This window comes from Thunnus albacares, chromosome 3 (genome assembly GCF_914725855.1).
Source record: "Thunnus albacares chromosome 3, fThuAlb1.1, whole genome shotgun sequence".
NCBI classification, from domain to species: domain Eukaryota; kingdom Metazoa; phylum Chordata; class Actinopteri; order Scombriformes; family Scombridae; genus Thunnus; species Thunnus albacares.
The window spans coordinates 28,968,967-28,995,130 of record NC_058108.1 but is presented as its reverse complement, the minus strand read 5'-3'; the positions used below and the strand labels follow the sequence as shown (position 1 = coordinate 28,995,130).

General features: G+C 39.7%; 1 protein-coding gene across 1 annotated transcript in view; it reads right to left on the bottom strand.

Annotated features, from left to right (window-relative positions):
- mad1l1 (mitotic arrest deficient 1 like 1) overlaps nt 1-26,164 on the bottom strand; it is a 64,759-nt gene that overhangs the window by 12,345 nt on the left and 26,250 nt on the right. The window contains exons 16-17 of the mRNA XM_044347542.1: nt 22,713-22,944; nt 17,754-17,947 (exon numbers count right to left, since the gene is read on the bottom strand). Of these exons, the coding sequence (XP_044203477.1) occupies nt 17,754-17,947; nt 22,713-22,944 (426 nt within the window). The remainder of the gene's footprint in view (nt 1-17,753; nt 17,948-22,712; nt 22,945-26,164) is intronic.

The following is a 26,164-nucleotide window of genomic DNA, read 5'->3' as shown; positions in this document are numbered from 1 at the left end:
TATATAAAAATTCCTGGGACTTCCCTTTAATGTTGTAATAGGCTTTAATATAATTTCAAAATAATTGGAAAACTCAAACCATCACTGTGAAGAAGGTGACAAAACAGTGGATCTCCGGTGGATAGCGATGCTTCTCGTTTTTTAACCAGTGTATTGCATTTACATTTTCTGTTTCTGTGTCTGACCTGTGTAAAAATAAAGGAGTTAGTATTTCATTATGTTTCATTGTTGCTGCCATTTTTGTTTTTGGTCTCATTTTTCTTCTATCAAAGTTGATCATGCAGGTACACTCTAGGAAAATTGGAAGTATTAAAAGCTGAGTGAAAAGGGATTAAGTGCTGCTCATACTCGAGTGCCATGAGTGCAAAAAACTGGAAAAAGGCCAGGCTGGAAAAAAAAAAGTAATCATAAACTGATTGACAGTTGCTATACAAATATAAGTGCATAATTTCATCTAATGAATGACTAAATGAAGTTCATACTTCATACTTGTTGTGGTAATGTTTCACAGAGGGTTTATACCTGGCTGTCTAAATTGACTGTAAATGTAGTTGTATACATATTGGCTGATCTGCCTAATGAAGTACCTGGCAGTAATATTATCTGTTCACATATGGTAAAAACATCTTGCACCAGAGTACATATCGAGTGGTTGAGTCATTTCTGCTTGCTGCCACTACGAAGGCCAGTCTTATGAAGCCATTAATAGTCTGTGATTAAATTGAAAGTAATGTATTATAAGAGGTTTCTTCTAAAAAACGCAATATTTTTGATGGTAAAAAGAGAAGCAGATTTTAAATAAGTGCAACCCAGAGGGCCACATGTTCTGTAAAACTTGTTAGATTTATTCTCACGTTTCTCTTTCCTTGTGCAGGGAAAAAAAAATCAAAAGAAGTTAATAAAAGGTCAGGGGAGGTTTTTTTGAAATCAGCTTTATTCAAATACTGACCTTATCAATGCTTATTTGCACATTCACACTACCCTAAAAAGTGTTTTAAACAATATCTGACCTTTATGGAAACAACAAGGTTGTGTTCATATCTGAAAACATCTGGATTTTCCTCATTCAGCAGAGGGAGTGAGATGTAGAAAAAACTGCAGGGTGAGGTCAAAGTAAACAACGGTATGACAGGTTCCTCCTACAGAGCGACACCAACGTCATTCAACGTCGAAACAAAGAGAGAGAAAAATTGTTCCACCGAGAGCGGGGTTAAGAATCTAACAACGCAAACTTGGACACAAAATCTAAGGACAGGCCTCAACAATGGAGAGGAGGAGCGCTATCCCATTCATCCCCTCTTTTCATTTGTCTATCCAATTAAAGGAAATCGATACTTCCTGGCTTGAGATGCAGGGCGGGGCTTTTTAGTGACCTCATCCAACCAAAGAGCTGCATGCCGCCTGAATGACAATCATGCTCCTCTCCCGATGTAGACAGGGTGAGAGTAAAGGTGCATGGCCAGGCCTTTAGACGGTTAGTCAGAAACACATGAAAGACAAGAAGGCAGACACAAATGACTGAAGCCTCTGTTGTTTTGCCAATGAAAAGATAAGAGGCAGCGCTACTACGTGCTATTGTTCTCCTGACCTTGGAATAAGCTCCACATTTGTTGTTTTTTCTTTTTTGTCTGGCGCAAAACACACGTCACACAGATCTATGCACAGGGCTTTAGAAGTGTTCAGCAAGTTTAAATTAACTTTTTTAATACTACATAGAATACAATATCAGGATCATACTGTCCAAAGCATGAAAGTATGATGAAGAACCAGTTGGGGCTATGGCTGAGCTATATATTGATATTATATTGATATCATGGTAGAGACTAGTTACCGTCTTATAGTTTGGATATTGTAATATCGCGTATAGTGTTGTCTTTTCCTGGTTTTACAGGCTGCATTACAGTAAAGTGATGTAATTTTCTGAACTTACCAGACTGTTCTAGCTGTTATATTATTTGCCTTTACCCACTTGTCACTATATCTACATTACTGATGATTATTTATCAAAAATCTCATTGTGTAAATATTTTGTGAATGCACCAATAGTCTCCCTATAATATTGTCACAATATTGATATCGAGGTATTTGGTCAAAAATATCATATCTGATTTAGTCCATATTTCCCAGCCCTAGTGGGGACTATGTGGCCTACAATAATGTATTATTTAAATATTAGGATTTTTGTCTGTACTTGCCAGCCGTATCTAACAATAATTCATAATATATTTTAATTCAATTCATATGACCTGGACTCACATATGCACCAGAATATGGATGCATGGATTGATTAAGTTAATGTAAGTTTTAGTTAAAATCAACAGTTGCCCACTATAGGCTCTTTTATACAGAGATCCTGCATCGTAGCCATGAAGATCTGTCATTAAGCTGCCTTTGCTTTTTTTACACTGAACCAAACAAATCATAGCACCCCCATGTGTGCTTTTACATAGCATGTCGGCATTCTGGATTCAGTGGCGTGACGTGTAACACAACAGTGTCAGCTCCCTGTCCTTTCATGCCAGCTGTCTCTTTTACACTCTGTGACTACCTCCTAGCCAGCTTATTGGTTGAACAACTCTGCCCCCCCCTCCCCCATTCCACGTCCGTACCTTTTATACAGAACAGCGAGGCTGAATAAAGGTGCAGCATTCCTGCCTTGAACAGGCCGTGTAAAGGGGCTTGTGGATTTGATGAGCCTCCTAGCTACTGTAGCTACAGCGGCAGTGTTTGCTACAGGTCTGACGGTGCTGACTGAAACTACACAGAAAACGATTGAACAGTCTCCTGTGTGCACACTGCACCGTCAAAACAATCCCAGTTTTAGTTTATAACTAACAGCAATCAGACAGAAAAACATTTTATAATGAAGTTTACTGCCTACAATAGGCAAGGGCAAATATGAAAAAATTTGAGACTTGAACTTAATTCAATGCTTTTTAAGACCTTTCATACCTGCAGATACTCTGACGAACATGAGACGGCTTTTCTCAATTTCTCCTTTACTCTGTGAAATGTCAAAAATTTGACCAAAAGTCGGAAAATCATATTTTTTGGAGAAAAGCAGTAAATCCTCACATTAGAGAATGTGAAATGCCCGGCATTTTTGTTTGATGAAAAGAGTGAAATATGACTATTATCAACATAATGGTTGTTTTTTTTTCCTCCTTCTTACTGATAAATAGACTAACCTTTCTGATCTGCTTGGTATTTTGGTGAAAAATGGGTTTTTGAAATGGCACTGAGAACAGATTACCATTTGATGATTCTGTTTACAAGTTATGACAAATAAACACTTATATCACCAGACTGGCAGGTTATTACTCAACAACTTAACTCTCAATTTCTTTCCAGCGATCCACTCTTCAATCTTTCCCACAACTGTCTTTCTTTCTCTCACCCCCCCTGTCCGCCTTCCTCTGCTCATCCGAAAGCACCGGGTTACCAGGGGCAACAGCCATGTGTGTCACGGCCCTCTTCCCAATTTGTCTGGCTAAAGTGGTGTTTAATTTTTAAACCTCAAAATAAAATGTGTAATTGTGATATGACGTGATACGGCTGAAGTGAAGTTTAATTGTTTTAATTAGATTTAATAGTGGTGAGTCAACAAACAGGTGATCTTTTTTAGTAAAAAATAAATCCGCTCTCTGGATAGTCATAAGAGGAGCTGCGGTTGTCAAATGATGCCATTATATTAGTCACAGTAATGAAAGATTTCTTCACTCATAGTTTTGGCAAGTAAATGTAAAAAGTCTAATTAAAAGCAACCTTATAAATGACTTCAATTATAGAACTTAAGGCAACAAGCAAATTGATAACATTTTTTATTATTTTTAATGTTATCATTTATTGCAGCTTTCATACAGATTATTGAGAGGATTAGCAGATTACTGTGCTGCAAAACAAAACTGCACAACATCACCCACAGGAAACAGGCCTCCTTGGATATATAAATTTAATTTTAAAAAGGACCAAATTTCATGCTTTTTCGGCCCTGCAGACAGCATGGGCTTCTAGGGATTGCAATGTCAATGTCGGTCAGCCAGTCTACCACTTTGGTTCAGTGACCATTGAAGTGTTTTCAGACCTGCGCTTTTTATTCTGGTTGATTCGGTTCCTTTTCCCCCTTTGGGCGGATCTGAACACAATAATAGTACTCAGGTGTGGACCAGAACAAATGCACTGAGGCCTTTTGAGGATGTGGCCTTGGTCCGGTCCCAAACAAGCTCTGAAGTGGTTTTGTTTTTGGTGGGAACATGATAAGACCTCGATCTGTCCGACTACAATGCATACTCTGCAAGTTTGAGCTAAATTGCTCCCATGGATAGGTGTGCTTTGCATACTGGGATGCGAATGAGCAAAATCATCAGTTTCTAGCAGCTAACTGGAGAGTGAATCGAGGTCTGACCAGGTCCGAACCGGACTATAGAACAAAGCACATTGCATTTTCCTTCCTTCCTCCTGCGTCTTATGTTCTTGCTCTGGCCCCTCACACGTCTGACCAACGAGTGGAGTGATGCGTCTTGGTTCACTTGGATTTTACTCCGCGTGAAAAGAAAGTGAACCAAGGGGAAAATGCACCAACTCATCCACTGATTCAGACCAGAACAAACACACTATAGATTTGAAAACACTCTTAAACAGATTGCCATTACTTTTTGTAGACATTCATGGTCCCCACAGGATGAATCCTACTAACTTTTGTGATCCCCTGACTTTGTTTTGTTAGATTTTTGCCCCCCAGACATTAAATGTTATTCTCCTACTTGCAGAAGCTCTAACACTGCTGTTTGAAAGCTTTCAGACAAGTACAAGACGTGACTAACTGAGAGGATGATGATTAATCACCATACCCTTACAATTTACAGGATATTACGCTTTTCCCAGCCTTTTAAGCATAGAGTGTTACGCCTAAAGACAAATTCACTGTCCTTACGCACATGACATGCTGCTTTGCAATGCGTCTTTGCGAATACGCTGTTAAAATAGAGGCCTCAGACTGTGTGCATGTGTAGATGTGACAGATGGCTCTATATTGGGGTGGTGACATGCGGTTCACAGATCAGTTGACCTTTGTCTCCGTGTTCCACCGCTAATGAGGAGACTTTCTTTGCTGTCTTACCCTCTCTGTCTTGTTCTCTCTTCTCTCTGCTGCACAAATCTCTCTCCAATTCATCTCAGTGCAGAGACAGAGATGTTTTGAAATTCAAAATTTTTTTTAATGCAATTCTCATTTACACCTTTGCTCCCAACACTCACTCCACTCACACACACACACACACACACACACACACACACCACTGTCCCACCAACAGCAGCCAGCAGCATCGTCAAACAATAAACAATTCCCCTGGATGGCATAGCTGTTGATTGGTCGGGGTGAAAAAACCAGGGCAAATTAATTGAATAATCAGAAATATGCAGATGAATAGCTTTCAATTTAAATGCAGATTTTGGCATTTTTCTGCAGTCGGGAGAAGGATGTGTGTGAGACGGAGAGAGACGGAGGAGAGGCATAAAGTAGAGCTCACACTAAAATAATTAAATCAGTAGCGATTATATCCATATTTATATTCTAATCAGCTTTTTGTTTACCATTTTAAAATGTTGTTCATGTATCTAAGCAATAAAAAACTAATGACTACATATTTCTAAAAGAAAGCTGTTTGGCATCTGGCGTGATGAACATCCTCACTGATTGATCAACCTGATTTACACTAGCATAAATACATAAAAGATGGAAACAGACATTGCTAAAACTTGTGTTGTTGTGCATCTTTGAACTTCTTTCCTTACTTTATCTTCTTAGTGTTTTTGAAATGCTACAAGAAACTCAAAATTATGAATTTGTAATTAAATGGGTTTTAACTGTGTTGGTGGCCATCAATAATAAATTCAGTTAAGTTAATAACAGTTCAGAATAATTTTGTCAAAGAAACTTAAAGAAACTGCTCTGGTGTCACCTTTGATGTGTGTTTGACAGATCATTAATCAGCCGGTTAGAATTGAGAGAATGACAATGTGCCGACTTCTGTGTACTGTTAAAAAAGATCTCGACTATTATTTGCTGGATTCTGCACCATTAAAATTTCAAGCAACTTATTCCAAGTGAGGAAGAAAAAGGTTATTTATATGCAGTGTGGACTTCAGCCAGAACTCAGTACAAATGCATTTCAGATAAACCATTTTGCAAAACAAAATGAGGTGCTAAACAAGACTCAGGTGTTGGATTTTTGTGGAGTAACAGGTTAGTTTTTCCAAATTAACTGTGAATTGGCAGCAATGCTGTGTTTGTTACCTCGATATTTTACTTCTACTGATAGTAGTTTTGTGCAGACCTGTGATTGTAAAAGGTTGTTGGAATGGCTAACTAATGCATCACTCTCTCTACATCAAATACGCACAGTGAAGTAACAAACAGGCCGTGTTTGGACTTTCATGGGTTTACATGACATGTAAGCTCATCGTGTTGATACTATACCAACATGTAGCTCAACCAAACTTTCCATTTGGTTACATGTCAGGTTGAACACGGTGAGGCTAGTATTTTTGGTTCAGGTTACTAAAACTTTTTCTGGCTCATAAATACATTTCAAGGCTGTGGGGATCAACTGTTACTTTCACAGTAAAACATGACACAAGTTAGGGCTGAATTGAATATTTTTTGTATTGAAAACGGAATGCGTAATGGTGCAGTTTACGGTACATATACAGTTGTAGCAACCAAAAGTAGACGGCTAGCCAAACTCAATTCATAAAAGACATGAGAATCAGGATGTAGCCTTCAAGCTCCAAATATTTTTTGCAGACTCATGGCATGAAAATGTGAAAACTGAGTGAATAGGCAACACTTTCAGGATGGCAGCAGATGAACTTCTGGTGCTCTGGCTGGGCTGAAATCATGGATGTATTGTAGAAGCTCTTGTAATACATCCGTGGCTGAAATCTAACCTCCTGTGGCCAACATGTGCTTTATCTTCCTACTTCCTGTTTTCAAATGAAGTTGTCCCAAAAGGCCGTGCAACTAAACAAAATGCTGTAGAGGGCGCCGCATGCCACACTACAGAATATAAAGGCCTGAAGGGTAGAATAGTATACATGGCAAGAGCCATAATCTTAATTATAATTATATTATTGACAGTGCCTTAAGATGAAGAGGAGCATATTAGTTAGACAAAAGCCAATAGTATCATTTTGAAGTATGGCTCACAGAATTAACGCTAATTAGCTTGTTTGCAGCCTGTTAAACTGGTCGGAATAAAAAATCTTAGACCTCAAGAACCAATCACAACGAACTGCAACTTTATCTGATTTTATCCAGTATGGATACGTTTGATATAATACTGAGTAAAATTGTAGTTAAGTATCAATTTAATCAGAATCGCAATACTGGTCATACTGGAGAAATAACAGTCAGGAATTTTCTTCAAATCATTCAGTCCTGAGCCTCAGTCACGTGGATTTGTTATGTGGCGTCTCGAGATTGTATATTATACATTGATTTAACGTATGTATTACAGAAACGACCCTCATCACCCTGTGCACTTCTGACTGAAACATTTAGAAAAATTATAATAATTCGATGTTTAGTCTAACTTTAGTTGCTTTGAATATCACAGGTACAGTTGAGGTATAAATGTTCATCTAAAGAGAAAAAACATCAAGTCTTCAACTTGACACAAACAGGGTTTATTGCAAAGTGTTGGTTTTAGTGGTGAGATTAGATGGCTAATTGCGCGTGTTAGTAACAAACACAAAAACTCATAAGATAAGTGACCTTTTGCTGTTTTACAGCATGGAACACTGCAACTAATATGATAGTGAAGTGCATCCTTCACATTTCTCTTATCTGTACTTACAGAGGAGAAACTGAGGAGGAAACGTCAAAATAAAACATCTGTCAATGTGATCTTATCATTCTTGTGTCCTCATCAGTACACAGTAAGGATGCATGATAATATCGGCCTGTCATCGGTATCAGTTGATAAAGGCTTTAAAATGAAATATTGGCATCTGTCCAAAATGAATGTTTCTGCCAATATGACGTCGCTTTCTCCTCCACCGCTTGGCTGTGATTCCCTCCGTGGACTGTTTCACCTTGACAGTCCCAGTGCTTCTTCCACGGGCTCCACTTCCCTTGCTGGAGGAAAGCATAGCCAGTTAGCCTCCGCTAGCCTCCCAGCTAGCCCAAGCTCTCCGCGTGGATCCAACCAGAGCACTGAGCCCGGTTTGTTATTCAGGTTAAGTAAGAAGAAGCAGCGGTTCTGTCGGGCAGCTGAGTGAAGTGGAACCTGCGGAGGAAGCACCGGGACCATCACGATGAAACGGCCTGCAGAGGAGCTGCTGTGTTTGGCTGTGTGGACAGGAAACACCTCGGCTGACAGGATGTATCGCCCTGTTTCTTCTTTCCGGTTTATAACAGCCGTTTGCAACCAGCTTACTAGGTGCATTACCGCCACCTTCTGCTCCGGAGTGTGGACCAGAGATTAAATCCTACACATTAATCCTGTCTATCTCATAAACTCAAAGAAAACTACTGTTCGACCCACTTAGCAGGTTCATTTAAGTTTTAATGCTGAACTCCTGAACTCTAGCCTTCCTAAGTTCTTCCTTCTTATATTGTCTTTCTTGATCATACTACAATCAGTGATTGCATGCGTAACTGTCTCCTCAGCCAGGTGGAAAATAATATGTATATATATCAGTATCAGCATCAGAATTGACCAAAATGATTTGGAAAATATCAGCATATCGGATATTGGCAAAAAATTCCAATATCGTGCATCCCTAGTAGACAGCCCAAGCAAATCCATAAAATTGTGTGTAGGTATGGCTGACCTTGACACATGACAGTCAAACTGATCCAATTTTTATCTTTTTTTTTTTGGCTCAAAGTGCCAATAAAATCATGTGACTGACTGAGTAAAGTGATAAAAGACGACACTGATGTGTCTGTGAGCCTGTGACAGAGCTGGAACCTCCTCCTCTTCTTCTCTCAGGAATATTCATGACCTCAGGTGGACTTGTGTGTGGTTCTGATGTACAGTATCATGTTACCATGGAGACAGCAGACATATGTTCCGAACATCGACCAGAGGAGCTAGTGACGCCGACAAGCACACGCGCACACAAACGTGCATGCACAGAAACACACACTTTTACACACACACACCCTGAGGGAAAGCAGGACAGGAAACTGTCAGGAGAAATCAGAGTCAACATTCTCCCGTTCTCTTCTTTCTCTGGGATTTTAACTCCAAGATTTCTCTCTGAGGGTTTAAGTACATGAAATCATATCCAGTGAAAATGCAGTTAATTTATTCAGCCTTATATTCCCATCAGCCTTTGTGTTTACTGTTTATTAGTGCTTTGCTCATGTTTATCTTCATAGCTATCAGCGATACATCAGTAAGTGTTTTGTTTCACTCAGTCCCAGCAAGCCTTGTTTCTCTTCCCGAAATATTTCAACACCCACTCATCTTTTTAGTTTCATATTTATTTTATTGCTCTCAACTCTGTCTGATACACATGAACGAGAGATTATGCACGTGCACAGACACAAGATGACTGGAAACGATGTACTGTATGAGAGCGATGCGAGGCGCAACGGAACTTACTGTTATCTCAATAACAATACAAGACGTATTCTGCACAGGAAGAGATTTAAGTTAAACATACGGTAGACATAAAAGTTCATCTAAGAACACAGAAACAATGGCTCAGCAATATCTTGAAAGTTTTTTTCCAGACCATGACCTTATTTGGTGAGATACTACAGCTATAAATAGGTATACTACTGTACTACAGCAAGAGCTATACACCCACACTAAGCTAGTTCAATTTAAAAACATATTTTTTTCCTCTCTGTTTATGTCTTCCATCCACACTAAAACACAAATGTTCTCACTCAAAAACTAAGTTTTTCCAAAATGGTGTCCAGAGTGGATAACAGAGGAAGACAGTGAGGTGTTTTTCTGTTTTACTGAGGGCAGAGGTTTCCACAAAAACTACCTGAAAACACCAGCATGGCAAGTTGACTTCACACAAAAACGCTGATTTTTTTGTACACCTTGTTTAAACTATCTTTCCAAAAATAGTGCAGTTGGCACAGTATTCATGGATGAGTCCTCATAAGCTGAAAAAAAAAACCTTCAGCAGTATTGTAGCCAGCAGTAAATGAATGCTGAGCGGGGCATTCATTTAGCTGATAAGTCTCCTCTTTCATCCAACATGCTCATACTTTTATCTGAATGTTTACAGGCTAAGTGATGGTACCTTTTTAGGTATTATATATAAAGTTTCATTTTAAAGTTATGATTCAATTAGATTCCTTAAGCATTACTTTACCATGACACCATTATTTATCTATGTAATTATAATTCATATAATACACTAGCAGCATGGTATGTTTACTGCTTCTGCTATTAGTGTTGATACTCGGTGTCCTTTTAAACACGGTTAAAGGTTACTGTGCATGACTGCATATCAACTTGTGAATTAAATTACTCATAAACAGGGCAATGGTATATGTCAACTGTTCTGCATCTCTTCATGCTTGTGTATGTTTTGCCAGCAGGTTCATTGTATAATTAACTAGACAAAACAAATGTTCATTATGTATGTTGATGATATAACCTGTTGCACGTTTTCTACTGTTTGAATACAAACATGTTGCCCAGGTAGCACAATGTCGATTTTTACACCTTTAAATTTAAATAAGATGGTTCTCTAACTGTCCTCCGTTTGAAAATCAACTTTATCGACATTTTTTACACCCTACTGGGTGCTGTCAATAGTGCTTTTGTGGGAAATGAATGCGCTGTAACAGCCGTTCCCTTTAAAATGAGCTTGCTCGTTCTACTTTACTCTGAAATCAATAATAATAATAAAAAAAAGTTTAAAATAGAAAATGCAACACCTTTATCAGTCCGTATCATTTTAAGTGGCTGCCACACTGTTTGCTACAAATAACACTCTTAACACTCAGTGGCATTTTATATGATTGGTCAGAAAAAGAGAGACAAAGATAACACGGTGAGAAAGGATGACACCAGAAACCTTTTAGGCCACTGGCCCAGCTGGGTCTCACTGTACCAGCTCTCGACCCTTCCCATAGCGGCCCTGTAGATACCAGTAACCCTGGCAATCAAGCTACAACAGACAAATGACTGAACCGTTCAAGCAGCGATGGTTTACAATCTGTCTTACATACATATAGACACACGCGCTCACAGGCAAACACACTTGTGTGGCGTTAATCATTCCCGAGTGGCTGATAAAACAGAGACAGGTCATTAAGACTCGACAGTGTTCATAAACTGTACTTTATTAACTGTCCTCTTTCTTCTCCCGTTCTCTCACACACACACACACAGATACAAATTATGAAGCTTTTTTCAAAAGGCACCATTTCATCGCTTCTTTAAACCGCTGCCATTGTTTTAAACCTTCTGCTCTGTCTACGCATCACCTACCATCACTACCACCATTCCTCCATACATTCATTTCTTCCCCTCCTTCTCTCTCTGGTGAGAGAGTTGACAGTTAATTGGGAGTATGTTTTAATGAGCTGGCCCTGAGATTCTATCTTCTCCTTTCATTAGGAAGGGAAGACAGAGGAGAGAGTGTCAAGAAAGTTAAGGAAGAGTGAGAGAGAGAGAGAGAGAGAGAGAGAGCAAGGTAGGGGAGGGAAAGAGAGAGAGAGAAAAAAAAGAAAGAACAGTCAGTCGATAGAGAACATCTTGAAGTTTTTAGACACTGCTGTGGAGAGTACAGCCCTGCGCGTGTGTTTGTTTATTTGTTAATGAGCTAATCAATAGCAGAGGTGTGTAAGCCCAGCGGTGGGTCTGCTTTGGGAGATTATTTACAGAGACACACAACTTGTAAGACTTGTTTGTCTACAATGTGCCTCTCTCTTGTTTTTTTTTTCAGCTGCTCTTTCTCCAAAGAAGTTGCTCAACTGAAGTTTCTCAGGTACAAATTAGAACAACATAAACATCAGAGGTCAATGACAAGCTTTCATCTGCCAAATGTACTGAGTACTTTTGAGCTGCTACATGTCTTTAGTCGGTGTTATCATTCATTAAACATTTAATCAAAAAGTAAATATGAAAGAAAAGTCAGTTGGTAGAAAGTTTTTAGTCAGCTTAATGGAAATTAAAAGAAATAAAAGCTTAACTTGTTATTTTTTCTGGTCTACAGCAATGAAATCACTTTATGTACATAAATAAAACCTCTATCCTATAACGTCAGATTGACTTTTCTGTCACTTTGTGTACAATGTTAATCAGAAACCTTTTTATGGGCAAATGTTAATGTTGTAAGATGCAAGCTCCTCCTTGAAACTTCTGGAAAAAAAATGATCAAATAGCTCACTCGCTCTCACAGCTAAGGTGTTTATCTCGCTGATTAGCGGCGCCTCATAAATACCTAATCACTGATGCTAATCAGCCGTCTCACCTAGGGGTGAGCTAAAAATACAAATTACACACACACACGCTTGAGTTAGGCTAATACACACAAACGTTTTCTGCACACTTTCCTTATCAAAATAATTTTGGCATCACAACCGTTTTAACATAACATTCATCATTAATTGGCTATTAATTAATTTTCTAAGTTGACTCCCCCCTTAAAGCCACTGACTGCCAATCAGAGTCATGGGTACACAGTTTAGGACGAGGGGAGGACATTTGTCTTCATTTGATGATGTTAAAAGTTAAGTTTACTGTCGGCTTCCTGACTCATTTTTAAAAAAAGACGAGAGAGAGAGAGAGAGAGAGCAGTGGTGATCGAATGAGGAGAGCGAGCGGCGGTAGTGAGAACAAAGCCGGTGAATGAGAGAAATAAAGGTTATTTTCTGTTTGTTTCAAGGGATGCACCAATCTGACTTTTTCAGTCTTGATATGGATACTTTGGCTTTGGGTATCGGCTGATACTGAGTACTGATCCAATACCGGTGTTTAATTAATAAGCTCAATGCCTCACTGTGTGGAAGAGACTGGGATCTTTTTTTTTTTTGTGTAAGGCAAAATCAGGCTCGACTCAAACATTGCTTTCCTAACTTTGTAAAACAAAACGTAGCAAGATATACATTTGCTGAATTGTTATTTATTAAAATACTGGTATCTGATGACAAATTGGCCCATAGTCACCAATATCCACTCCAGTTATTAAAGTCAGTATCAGACCATCAGTATCAGTATCAGTGCATCTCTAATTGTTTCATGTTACGTTCTAAAGCACAAATAAACAACCGTTAAACACTCAACAGATGATTTACTGTGGAAACAGACGCTCTTAGTTTCTGTTTCGTTTTCCTCCTCCTGCACTTCTCCTTTTTATTCATTCATTACGGTTCAACTCCATGTCTGTAGTGGACAGGTGGTTCGCTGAAGCAGACAGAAGGAGCTTGGAATAAATGCGTGCACACAAACAAACGCCATTATGTTCTTTCTCCCACTGTTCAATCTTAACGAGTACATTTCTGCGCATCTCTCGGCGTTGTCTCAGTTCTTGACACGAGAGCGTATTATCAGGGTCATCCATACTCGCTGAGATGTTATTCTCATAGACGCTGTTCTCTTCTCCCCGTGTATATCAGACTCTCTGGCTTTACACAAACTATGGAGAATCCTATATTTATACAACATTCATTTACTGATCCAATATGCCTAATTTTATAATTAGCATATTTGTGTAATATATCAACATGACATATCCATAACTAAAGAAAACCAACCAACTCTAAAGGGAACTTCACTGTTGCTGTATGAGTTATGTATACAATGATTAAAACACCAAAATTATGGAAAACAAAGAGTTATTTTAATTTTTTGGCTGCCAGGCCAATGAAAATGTACAAGGGACCAGTAAAACTCCAGTAAAAATGTTACGTTGGACACTACTACTACTACCATCAGTCTGTCGCTGGCCTGCGTCTAGCCCCCGTCAAAAAGATACTTACCCGGCCTCACAACTTTTCTAGGGGAATCCCTGCACAGCATTTCTGCACATAAACTAGCTATCACTAAGTAGCGTCTGGGTAATACTGGTTCTTGTTTTTCAGTCATCTGTCTCACATGTGTCTGACAGAACAGTACACTTCTATGTTAGTCAATACAGCTGTCTTTCACTGAAGCCAATATGACATAAGAGTCTTTCCCAATACCAAGTATGCCAAGTTCAGACTTGGCGAGTTTGACTAAGGAGTACAAACGTCCGAGGACGGGAGGACGCAGTACGATCATTCTGCAGCGTACTCGCTGACAGCAGCAGCTCAGCTTCAACACAACTACCTGACTGTACTGTGACAAAATGATCTCAACTCAAAGCTCCACTAACACTTTTTTATTCTCACAAAAAAATAAACTCACTGACAGAGAGATGCAGTAAATTATGTTATTCAGTCTGTAATAAAAATCCAAACTGTTATGTAGCTTTCATCTGTGAGACCAACATTTATCTTCTAAAAGGAATTATATCATATATCAAAATGCTACAAAGACATTAGAGCCAGCAGTAAATTATCAAAGAGCTGCACAGATCAGTTTATCGGATCATGTTCTCCCCGGGATGACAACAGACGTTGACAAGCTGATCATCTCAGGAGTCGGGCTGCATTCGTATTCATCACAATGTCTGGTAGTTTTCCCTTTAGCTGTGCACGTTCTTGTGAGGTGCATGCAAGTCTTGGTGGGCAGACAGCATAACACCGGTCTCACCAGCCCAGTGGCTTCTCACGTCTCCGAAAACGTCAGAGCAAATTTCCAGATAGGCCTCATTTGGATAAACTGACCACAGATTGGAAATCTAAATGGTTACTTCCTCGCCTGAAAACATTTTAAAAGTTAATGAAGTGAAATTAACATTCCTAGAGTGAACATTACAACAGCTTTTAGCCTGGCTCGAAATCTCCACCATCGCTGCCGATTGGTGCGAAATGCATTGGGGGATAATTGGCTGTCCCAAGCTTTGGCCGACCAATTGTGTAACTTCATCACTCAGTCAGTCAGTCACAGATTTTCACGTTTATAGGGCTGGCCCCGCTGTTGCAGTCCAGCCAAAAATACAGTATAACAATTATAAGGCTTGTGGGAGCTGTTTGTTTAACTCTGGTGATTTTTGAGGCTGTAGTTAGCTTGTATTAAGGAAGCATTTATGTTGGGTATAAAAAAAAACAACAAACACGTGAGCATCTCATAAATTTGACCCATTGCCCCCTAGAAGGTAAACCTGGCCATGAGTTGGGGTAAAGGACGAAGATGGTAAAAAAAACAACAACAACAAAAAAAACACCTTCAACACAAACAAGCTAATGTTTGATTTCAAGCTAATAATGCTGACAGATGACATAAATCAAAGCTTCGATCCAAATATTTCCTCTCAAGGTTCAACCTACGTTTGCATAAGTTATGATCATTCATCTATTTCTTTTTCCCCAAAACCCCACAATTAGCATTCATGATGAAAACTACAAAAGAAACTGGAAAAAAAAAAAAAAAGTATTTTAAAATGACAACATCTGAGCCAAGTCGGTGACAAAGCCTGACTAAACAAAACATTTCTTTCAGTCATAATTACCACCGTCAGCGGGTCTCTCTACAACCCCTGTTGAGATTCACACAGGAATGACTGAGTGACAGAAACAAAAAAGCCTCTCATTTGACAATTGTACTCAAAACCTTTCAATTACCGAATCATAGCAATTTTAAAAAAGGGCTGAAAAGTAAACATGAATAAAAGGGGTGAAGAAATTGTTTGAATGAAGACATAATGAATACGTGAGAAAAAGAGAGAATGAGGGAACGTGACAGTTGCAGGTTAAACAGCTTACACCATAGGAGGGGGATTTGGGTGCCTCTGCTAGAGGGGGATATTAGCAGGATTATCTGGCAACCCTGTTGCTGAGGTGAATAACATTAGAATCCTATTTGTAAAGACTTCTATCCTTCCTGTCCAAAATCCCCCATTTTCTCTCCACTTACTCCTGCCTCATCCTACAATTAGTCCACTTTATATTCTTACATAACCCAGATTACACTCACACACACACGCCTTAAGAGCGTGTTATGCATGTTATGTATATTGTATTTGTGTGTGTGTGTGTGTGTTGCTTCAAATGCATGTGTGCGGGTGTTGTGTGAGTGTCGTATTCCATTAGTAGTACAGGCCTCCCTGCTCCCACAGGCCACCGGGCGTGTGTGTTATACACAGACAGTGGAGAACACACTGAATACTAATACTGGAGGTGTTAGCATCTGTTTTGTGTGTGTATGTGTGCATGCGTCTTTGTACATCTGTATGCATGTGCACCCGACGTAGAGGGGAGGGGTTGGGGGTGGGGGGGGGGGGGGGTGCTGTGTAGTGAAGTGTGGTGTGTGACGGAGAGAGTGTCGAGATTGGAGGGAGTATGCGTGCATTTGAGTGTGACAGTGCGCGCTATGAGGGCATTACGACTGTGTGTGTGTTTGTATTCTTTGGACGCAGTCTGAGGTTAATAAATATTGACAGTGAATTATCTCTTCTGGCAGGGTCGCAGGTGGGTTCGATGGAGCAGATTGGACACACCAGCATGAAAAAAAAAAAAAAAAAAATACATGTAGGCATGCACATACAAACTCCACTCCCATCATCTCTGTTTCTTATTCTCCTATTATCCCTCCTCTCCGTCCGCATTCAAGTGCGTCCTTGAGCAAGGCAGTAATGACCGGTCGCAATAGTCTAGCACTTGACCACAATAATTACCCTGCCAAGATAATAAAGCTGCCTTCTACCTTGCCAGTATGGATTCTCCACGGTTTCTGTTCTAGCTAGAGGCCTGCTATCATAACACAACACAGCAACAACACGGTGATTAACTCCTGCTACACACTCAGATCAGAGAGTAGCAGGGAGAGGGGGAGAAATAAACAAGAAGAGAGCGATAAAGAGAGGAAAAAGTGTAGCAGGATGAAGAGAACAGAGGAAGGGAAGGAAGGAGACAAAGAGGTAAGCGCAAAGGGAGCGAAACAGGATGTTTTCACTGTAAAGCTACTTAGCAAAAGGATTTGCTCAACAGCTAAGGGATAGACACACATGCAGTTTTTATTTAGCCCACTCAATGAGTGTATGGGGAGTGGTGATCGATTAATGCGGCCCAACCCTGTGACATTGCCCAGTCATCACTCTCTCCCTCACACACACACACACACACACACACACACACACCACCATTCCTCCACTCACAAGGTACACGCACATTCAATACACACAGCCGAGGAGAGTTCCTGTCAGCGTAGTGTTCATCTCACTGCATGGCCGAGTCTGGCACAAGGCTATAACGTGGCGTAATGGTGCATAAACGTGGATGTGGTAGATACAGCGAAAAGGGGTGGGGAAAAAAAACGGTGTGTAAGGTCAAATTTGTCACTTCCTGAAGCATTTGTGAGAGCTCAGGGAGACAGATATCGGCCCTCAAGCAGATGCTATAGCCTGTAGGAATTTTGATGTAGACGCTTTCAACTTCCCGCTTCCATGTCAATGATCATGGTGCGGAAACACACACCAACAGTGAGAATTGTTCTCATTTATTTCTCACAACTACCTGCAATCACATCTGATCTCAGCAAGTGATATAGATATAGATTTATGGATGATTTTGTTTATGAGCAGCAGTGTTTCACCTTTGGAGTGATGTCACAGGGTCCCAGAGTACACCTGTACATCGCTGCAGCATAATGACGAGTCAAACAACAACACGTCAACAGTATCCGTACCTTTTTGAAGAGCAAGGAGTCGTCCATTTGCTCCGCATAGACTGAGCTGAGCCTGTATTGGTTTTCGGTGGTGATATCTATCTGGTAGCCGGTCAGGACGTAGCAGACTCTGCGGAACTCCTGGATTTTCTTTTGAAAGACCTCTTTCAGCCTCTGGTTCCTCAGCTCAGCACTCTCCATCTGCTTACGCAGATCTGCAAGTTGGAAGAATACATGGGTCAGAAATACTGACACTGGTCTGGAATATAAGAATGGTTGGTAGTTAGAACATTATTAAATCACTCTTTATGTACATGTGAGACTCTGAGATTCAGCTACATGTGTAACTCAAGACATCTTCTCCATGGAGCCCCACAAGTACACGCTCAACCCACTAAGCTCATGCAGCATAGATGGACTCCATATCAAACATACACTCCCTGCAGCACTCCATCTGCTAACTTAGGGTCTACAAAACACTATAATGCACAGAGTGTAGTGGTGACTAAAGCGGTCAGCTGCGTCTCCTAGCTGGGAGGGAAGAGAATCATGGTGTGGAGAGGCAGGGTGGGACTTGGCTTTAATTTGTTGAAAATCAATTTGCGGTAATTACTTTTAATTTGAAGACTTGATTTGAGAGGGCAGAGAAATTCGTTTGTCTGAGGTGAAAAATTAGTCCTTATGGAGGGAATTATTTACAATGTTATCACTGCAGCAGAAGTTAAAAAGGGATACATGCATGTGAGAGTGTGCATGAATATAATGTAGTCTCAGGATACTTTAAGTTAAATTAAGTCAATTTAGTAGAGCACCTTTCGTGAGTTCTTCATGAGAATTAAAGTTAAAAATAAGACCATAAAACATACAAACAATAAAAACATAAGCCACAAGTTAAAGTTAGCATACAAGCAAAAACACAGGCCATATGGTACCACAAAAGAACAATCACTAGACATCTTAAGGTGAGAGAAAGGCCAATTTGATGGGTCTTCAGTTGCTTTTTAAAAGCTTCTACAGAGGCCGCAGACCGTAAGTCTAAAGGAAGAGAGTTCCATAGTGTTGGAGCCACTACAGTCGAGAGCGAGGGACAGTCAGTAGACCCTGGTCAGAAGACTTAAGTGACCTACTGGTGATATAGGGATGGAGAAGATCACAGATGTACTCAGGTGTCTGTCCAAGCAGAGCTCTATACGTGAAAACAAGAACCTTAAAATGAATCCTAAACCTGATGGGAAGCCAATGTAAGGAACTTTAAAATGAGTGTGATGTGAGTCGTCCTGCTCGACCTGGTTAACAGCCTTGCAGCAGCATTCTGGACCATTTGTAGATGGTTCATAGATTACTTGCTGAGACGGGTGAAAAGGGAATTACAATAGTTCAGCCGGGAGGATATGAAAGCGTGAATAATTATCTCTAGCTCCGGTTGTGGGAGTGCACTTCTCTGTTCCTTTCAAAAAAAGGTCCACACAACACTGAAAAGTGGAGAAATTGCTCTAATTAAATAGCCCTGAGTATCACAGTGTAAATTGCGAGGCCTTGTCTTCTCCACACATCATAAACAATTGCCCTCAATCTTGTTCCCGCTATTTACGTCACACAAAACCCCTAAACTGCCTGTTTCTCATTGCTGTCAGAGCTAAACTTTACAAAATTTTAGAAATAAGAATGGGTCTTAAAAATAGGCAAGAGTACCAGAGAGAGGATTATGAAAAGGGAGACAAACAACTTGACCAACATGATAGAATACTTAACACCCAAAAAAATCTTGCATTCATTATTCTTTGCAAGGTCAAAAGCCTTTCAGTTGCTCAAATATTCAGCTTCCTTAATAAAAAATTACACCTTACTTAACAACCGGCGCTATTACCCTTCAAACACGGCACAAAATTACCACCAGCAACCAGCCAAATGCTGGTAAAATATGCGAGTGGCTGGTAGATTTGCTTCACTCACCAGCCAAAAAAACCAAGATTAATCTATTGAGTGGGTGGTAAATTTGGAACATTCACTAGTCATTTGGTTGGGCGGGCAAAAAAGTGAACTTTTCACCCCGCCTTCAAACAGCCAACACCAACCGTCGTTGAACCACAAATCTATCACAATCTGTCAATCCTCTCATGCCATCACACACACACAACTTTTCTATAATTACAAGAGCAGTTAATAGTGACAGCAGAAGGTTTTCATAGCCAAGGCTTCTAACTCTACCATGATTGATAATTATTTCTACCCATCATTCTTTTCTTCACACATCTTAGCCTATTACATTTTTATCTGTCATTATTAAACAAGTAAATGGCTAGAAAGTATAATTTGAAGAGTCAGTGAGTGAGCCTGTCTGTCTCCTGGGTGACTGGGTGCCTCTTCAGTGTCAGTCAATGCTGATAAATACTGTTTCAAGACTTTGGGATGGTGACAAAATTGTCACTTCATGACAGCTATCAAAATGCCTTGAAAATAGCTGGTAATTCTCAAGTGACAGCATGAAGTAGAGGCTGCTTAAATTTACTGTAACATGTAGACAAACGGACATGTACACAAGGACACGAGCGTGTTACGCCAAACTTTTACACATTCACACGAAAATATGCCTGTGTGTGTTTAGTCGCTGAATCAAAGTATTCGTAGTTAGAAGACTTTTACAGCAACTGTCAAGTTTTGAGAAAAAGTTTGTGACTTCTGACTTTTGCCCTTAATTGGTCTCTGGGCGGACTGTCTCTTAAAAAGCTGTCAAAAAGATTCCTCTGCTGGGAGAGCTCCTCATTTAAAACATCCCCGTCTGCTCATTTGTCAACCTGAACTATTCCCAAAGTTTGCATTTGTATCTGTTTAATTGAACCTAGCAGAGAAAAATGAACAAAAATGACACAGTATTTCTTGTTTTAACAACATAATACAGCAGAAGTTTACAACCCGTGACCTATCTACCCAGGAAACCCGATATTGTCCCGACTTTGCTTCTTGTGACTTCTGAAGACGACTGAAGTTGAAAGGGAGAAAGGAAGCACATTGTAATTGTTCTACAATAAAGAACATTCTCAACCAAGACATGATAAAGTACAAATGGGTGAAGTCATTATAGAGCGGTATTATGGGGTGATGATGGCCTGGGTAGATTCATCTGTAGGAAGTGGTATGGTGCACGGACCTCTTACTGAAATAATATCTATCTAGAAGTCCTCAAGCTGTAAAGGCAGGTGAACTGTGTGTTCAAAAATCGATATATAATAGATAATATTTTCACTTTCCACTACAGATGAACCCTCAGGAAGCTTCCAAGATGCAGCAGCCGTCCAGAGGTAATGGAGCAAATCAATCTTATTTCACAAACTGCGTCCATGTTTAAAGCTTGTAAATAATACTCAGTGGTTTAATTTAATAACATGTATTATATAACTAGAACAAGAGAAAGATTGTGCCAAAATGTTTGAAATTAAAGAATAATTTCTGTCACCTCAATACTTGTTCTTATTTCACATTTTCTATCGAAATTGTTTGAAATATCATTAAATACTTCACTGTAGAGCTTCACGTACCTCCGAGGTCACCATTAGCAGTGTTCACCTACAGACATAGCACCAACTCAAAAAGCCTACTACTAATGTTAAATCATATACAGTTCTTGTAGCAACACTTCTATGAATAAGTCTATACTATATAAACCTGTGAAAATCTCTACGACGTAGAAATAATTCATTTTATCTTTGATTCTTTTCCAGACGTTCCATTAAATTACGGTACATCGACCCTGGTCTGAAGATAACCGATATCACACATTAGATCTTGCATTATCTGCTAGAGTTTAAATGGAGTACATTGGTAAGAAACTCAATTATCACTTCATATGAAAGAAAAGGGGAACTACAGAGGAACGGTTCAGGAACAGACTGGGCATGACAAGGAGAAGACAAGAGTGAAAGGAAGTGTAAAAAGGAACGAGTGAGGGTGGTCAGGAAAAAAGAGGAGAGACGATAGAGATGAGACAGAGTCTTGGCGAGCAAACGAGAGAGAGAGAGAGCAAAGTACTGTAGTCTTCAGAAGACAAATTAGCCAACAGACTTCCGGAGCTGAACTGCCCTGAACTCCAATTAAATATTTAACCCTGTCATAATTAAACTACCACCCTCTTACTGTCTGTCATGTACTCACACCTAAGAGGACAAAAGGCCTCAGTAGCCTCAAAGATCAATGCAGCAAATTTCATCTGACTTTTGGTTTAGAAAACGCAACCGCAAGAGGGCACACATTTTTCCTTTCATTTTTTTCCAGTAGCCTTAAAGGGAACTGCTTCAAAAAAAAGGCAGAAAGATTACATTAGTCAAGCATGAGAGAAAAAACATTCACAGAGAAGCGAGCGGTGTTAAAAATCACAGGAAAACCTGTCGAAATGTGAAAAGCAGAAAAACGCCAAATAGCTCCCTGATGCAAAACATGGCAGCCTTTCTCTCCTGCATTAATCTCAATCGTATTTATCCAGTCAGACTGATCATGATTAATCCAGGAATCTGATTAGTCAGCCGCTACCTCTATGAGTACTACATTCCTCAGGCTGACACTTAAAAGATCAAAATAGATTGCGGTGATTGGCTTCTACGCAACAGTCATAATTTGCAAAAGATTTAACGCTTCGCCATGGAAACTAGCTATAGCTCATTACAGCTCTAGTTGAGTCCTTTATGTGCATGTTACTCTGTGTGCTACAATAATGTGGTCTGTGTTGGTCAAGATTTATTTCTCCTGTAGCCTTTGCTCCGCTCCCTTATTTCAGCTGGAGCACCTGTGTTCAGCTCCATAAAAAATTAATGATAATGGGAATGTGATGGACAATGGAAAAGTCAATGCAACTGACCGACCCTGTTTAATATATTATGTGACTACTACTAGCTAATGAGCCAATTCACTACAAGTGTGTGTGTGTGTGTGTGTGTGTGTGTGTGTGTGTGTGTGTGTGTGTGTGTGTGTGTGAGTTGCAGGTCTTACCCAGCACCTCCTTGGATGGCGGCAAACTGAAGCTGAGGCTTGAGGCGTGCAGACTGGCGTCGTCTTGCGAATGGACCAGAGCGCCTCCATCCTGCAGCGAGCGCACGAGTTCTCTGAGACGTGTCACTTCCTCCCGGAGAGCCTCCTCTTCCTGCTGGCGCTGTTGCTTGGCAACCGAAGTGGGGTTCATTTTGAGGTGGAGAACTCGGGTTTTGACAGGATCGTAGTCTCCCTGAGATAGAAAGAGACATAAAGATGACTCGGATGGTCACCGACTGCAGCGTTTCGTTAGCTTTTATGTTTGACTGTAAATTTGATGCATTTTTCCGTTTTCATCTCATGCGGTCGCCCTTAAATTGGTTTCTTATCTGACTGCAGATTTCAAACATTTGCAATATCAGGAAACTAGACTTTCTTTCAGTACAAACGTTTATTTGTGAATAACAATTAATAGGCTAATTATTTTGTTAATTAGTTGTTTGGTCTTTAAAACTGCGATAAATATCCATCACAGTTTCCCAGAGTCAAATGTGACTTCTTCAAATGTTTTGTTTAGTCAGCGATTGTTAAAACACAAGCATCAACAAAAGCAGCAAATCCTCAAAGTTACAAACTGGAGACAGAGAATTTTAACATTTTTGCTTGGAAAAATTGACTTCAGCTGTTAATCAATTATCAAAATAGTTGCAGATGTATTTTCTGTTGATCGACTTATCAGTTAATCAGTTATTTCAGCTCTAACTAATAGCAAAGGGTCTAGCTTTGTTGTTTTAGAATTGTATCTTGTATTGAGATGTATATCTTTAGCTCAATTTGCTCACTCTCAGTTTACCTTGTCTTGGTTTAAAAAAAGAAGACAAAGCTACACAGTATTAGTATACAGGAGGGAGATTTCTTCTCCATAGACATTGTTTATCCTATTGATCAAGTGAACACCATTATAAGCCATCACAATCACTCCCAGGCCTTCAGTGTTCTGCACGACATTAGTAGACGTAAACACATGATACGTCGGCGAAAGAAATGAAACCGCTGATGAATTTCTGTGAAATGCGAGGGGTGAAAACATGAAACATGAAAAGCTTGAACAGACTTTCTTAAATCACAAAGCCAGAAAGAAATTTCTAGAACCCATCAGAGAGTGTGTGTGTGCTGACTGTTCAGAGAAGGACATGAGAGGTGATGTGCATGCACAAAAGTGCTTTCCAAGAAATCCATGCTTTCAGTCACAGTGACTAAAGAAAGCTTGTACCTCTTTTAATGTTACACACTGTTGTAATGTTGCCATTCAGCATTAAACTGCATTTTTTCTTTTTTTTTTCCATCTTGTCGACTAAACTGCTGCTGAACAGAGCCTGGAAGCAATAATAGCAATGTCTACATTACCTCTGCTAAATGCTTGGATCTTTGAGTTATGTGACAAAGAAGCAAGGTGAGGTACAACGACATACACTTCCTGCACGGTGCGCATGCTATCTTGTAATTAATTTTAGCAGGTTAACACACAACAACAGTCCGGTTGTTACTTGTAATGAATTCAAATGCAACTCATCAGTATTTTGGCGCATTCTTTGTTCAGAAAGAAAAATACAACATTTCTGGGAGAACAATGCGTAGCACAGATGGATGAAACACTCTAACAGGATATTTCAACAGTTTAATAAGTCGCTTTGTGGCTTACATTCACATTTATTTGGTGCAAATAAATGAGGATGCCAACACTGCATAAATAAAGCAGACCTGCTGCTAAACTGTTGTGTAGGAGAGGAAATCTGCAATTTTTAACACGTAGCTTGATTTCCAACTTTCTACATCTACAGATATATTTATTTTCTGTGTAGCCAGCGTTACCTAGCCTGCCAAAATCTTCTCTACGGAGGCTACAAGGAGCTTACAGTGAAGTTATGAGCAACAGACTGCCTGCCTGCTTTATTTCCCAGTGTGCTACTCTTTGCCCTCGGAGCAGAGCGGAGCTGCAGACCACAGCAGCAGAATATACCCTGCACTGAAATGCAGCACATGAAGTACATTTGATATGTTTGTGAAGAAAGCTTTTCTTGCTCTTCGATGTGAGCAGAACTGTCGGAGTTGGACTGATGAGAGGTGAAAACCCTTTTAGCAACTAATTGAAATTATTTCACATTAACTGAGTATGTATTTATTAATTTGCTCTTGTCTTTAAACCTTGGAAACATGATGTGAAGGTCAACATGTTTTATACAGTAAATATGTAAGAAATACAATAGTTTCACTGTTTCATAGACTGTAAAGTTCAACGTATTACAACCTGCCACAATGAAAACACCAGCAACAGAGTTTCAGTAAAAGTTTCATAATATATTGATGCCATTATTATAGTTCAGCAGAGTCCAACAACATTTAACAGTAGCGGTGTAGGCATCTTATCAGATGGATGTTAGTCACAAACAGAAAAAAACAAAGAAGAAGAAGATAATATCAAAGTAAAACATGATTTCCTTCTTTCTTACTTTGTTTTCTTCTGACTTTACAAGGTCTGGCTAAATGAGAAGAGTCTATCTTAGCTTAATGCTGATATGAGTAGAAACACACAAAAAGGAACACACTCACGCGCGCACACACACACACCAATCTGAGCTCTTGATTACTGGCTAAATTAGATTCCATTTGCCCCCAAGCGACGGTTGCCAAATAAACTGCAGGCGTGGGGGACAGCGAGAGGCAGACGAGGAGAATGGGGATATGAAGATGGGGAAACGGTGAAGGACAAAGAAAAATAGAACATGGTAAAAAAAAACCAAAAGGGTGGATGGTGTATCATTGCCTTCAGCGTAGAGGAAAAGTAACATGGAAAGAGGGGAAAAAACGCCTCACACGCTTATAAATAAAGCTTTGTATAATTTAAAAGGAACAGAGGGATTGAGCTTTGCAAAACGAGGAACAGAGAGAGAGTGTGTGTATTTATATCGGAATTTTCAACTGGACTGCACAGACGTCACAGCCGAATAAAGTCCCGGTTTATTTTCTACCTCCGTAAATCTTTTGAAGTTGTGCATCTGTATACGGAGGGTTTATTCCAGGATGCGTTTGTATGCGTGTTTGTGATAAACAGCGAGAGAAAAAAATGGAAGGGAGAGCCAGATAGTGTGAGACAGATATGTAGATTAGAGCTGGAAAACCCAGCAGAAAAATAAAGAGTATAGTCCTCAGAACCTAGCCGACAGCTACACGCTGTCAAAAACCCCCCAAAACTCTTTCAAACATACTTCCTTAAAATTAGGTCAAACAAAAGAAAATTAGAATGATTTGGCCGTGGAATTATTTCACTTTTCGGATGCCTGCGCTGAGCCGAGGGGAAAGATTTTAATTGACTGCTAAACAGAAAAAAAAAAAAAAAAAAAAAACATAATCAGTTTTTAATTGGTTGAACTCTCTTTAGATATCAAACTGAAATGGGAAAATGGAAAATCTTG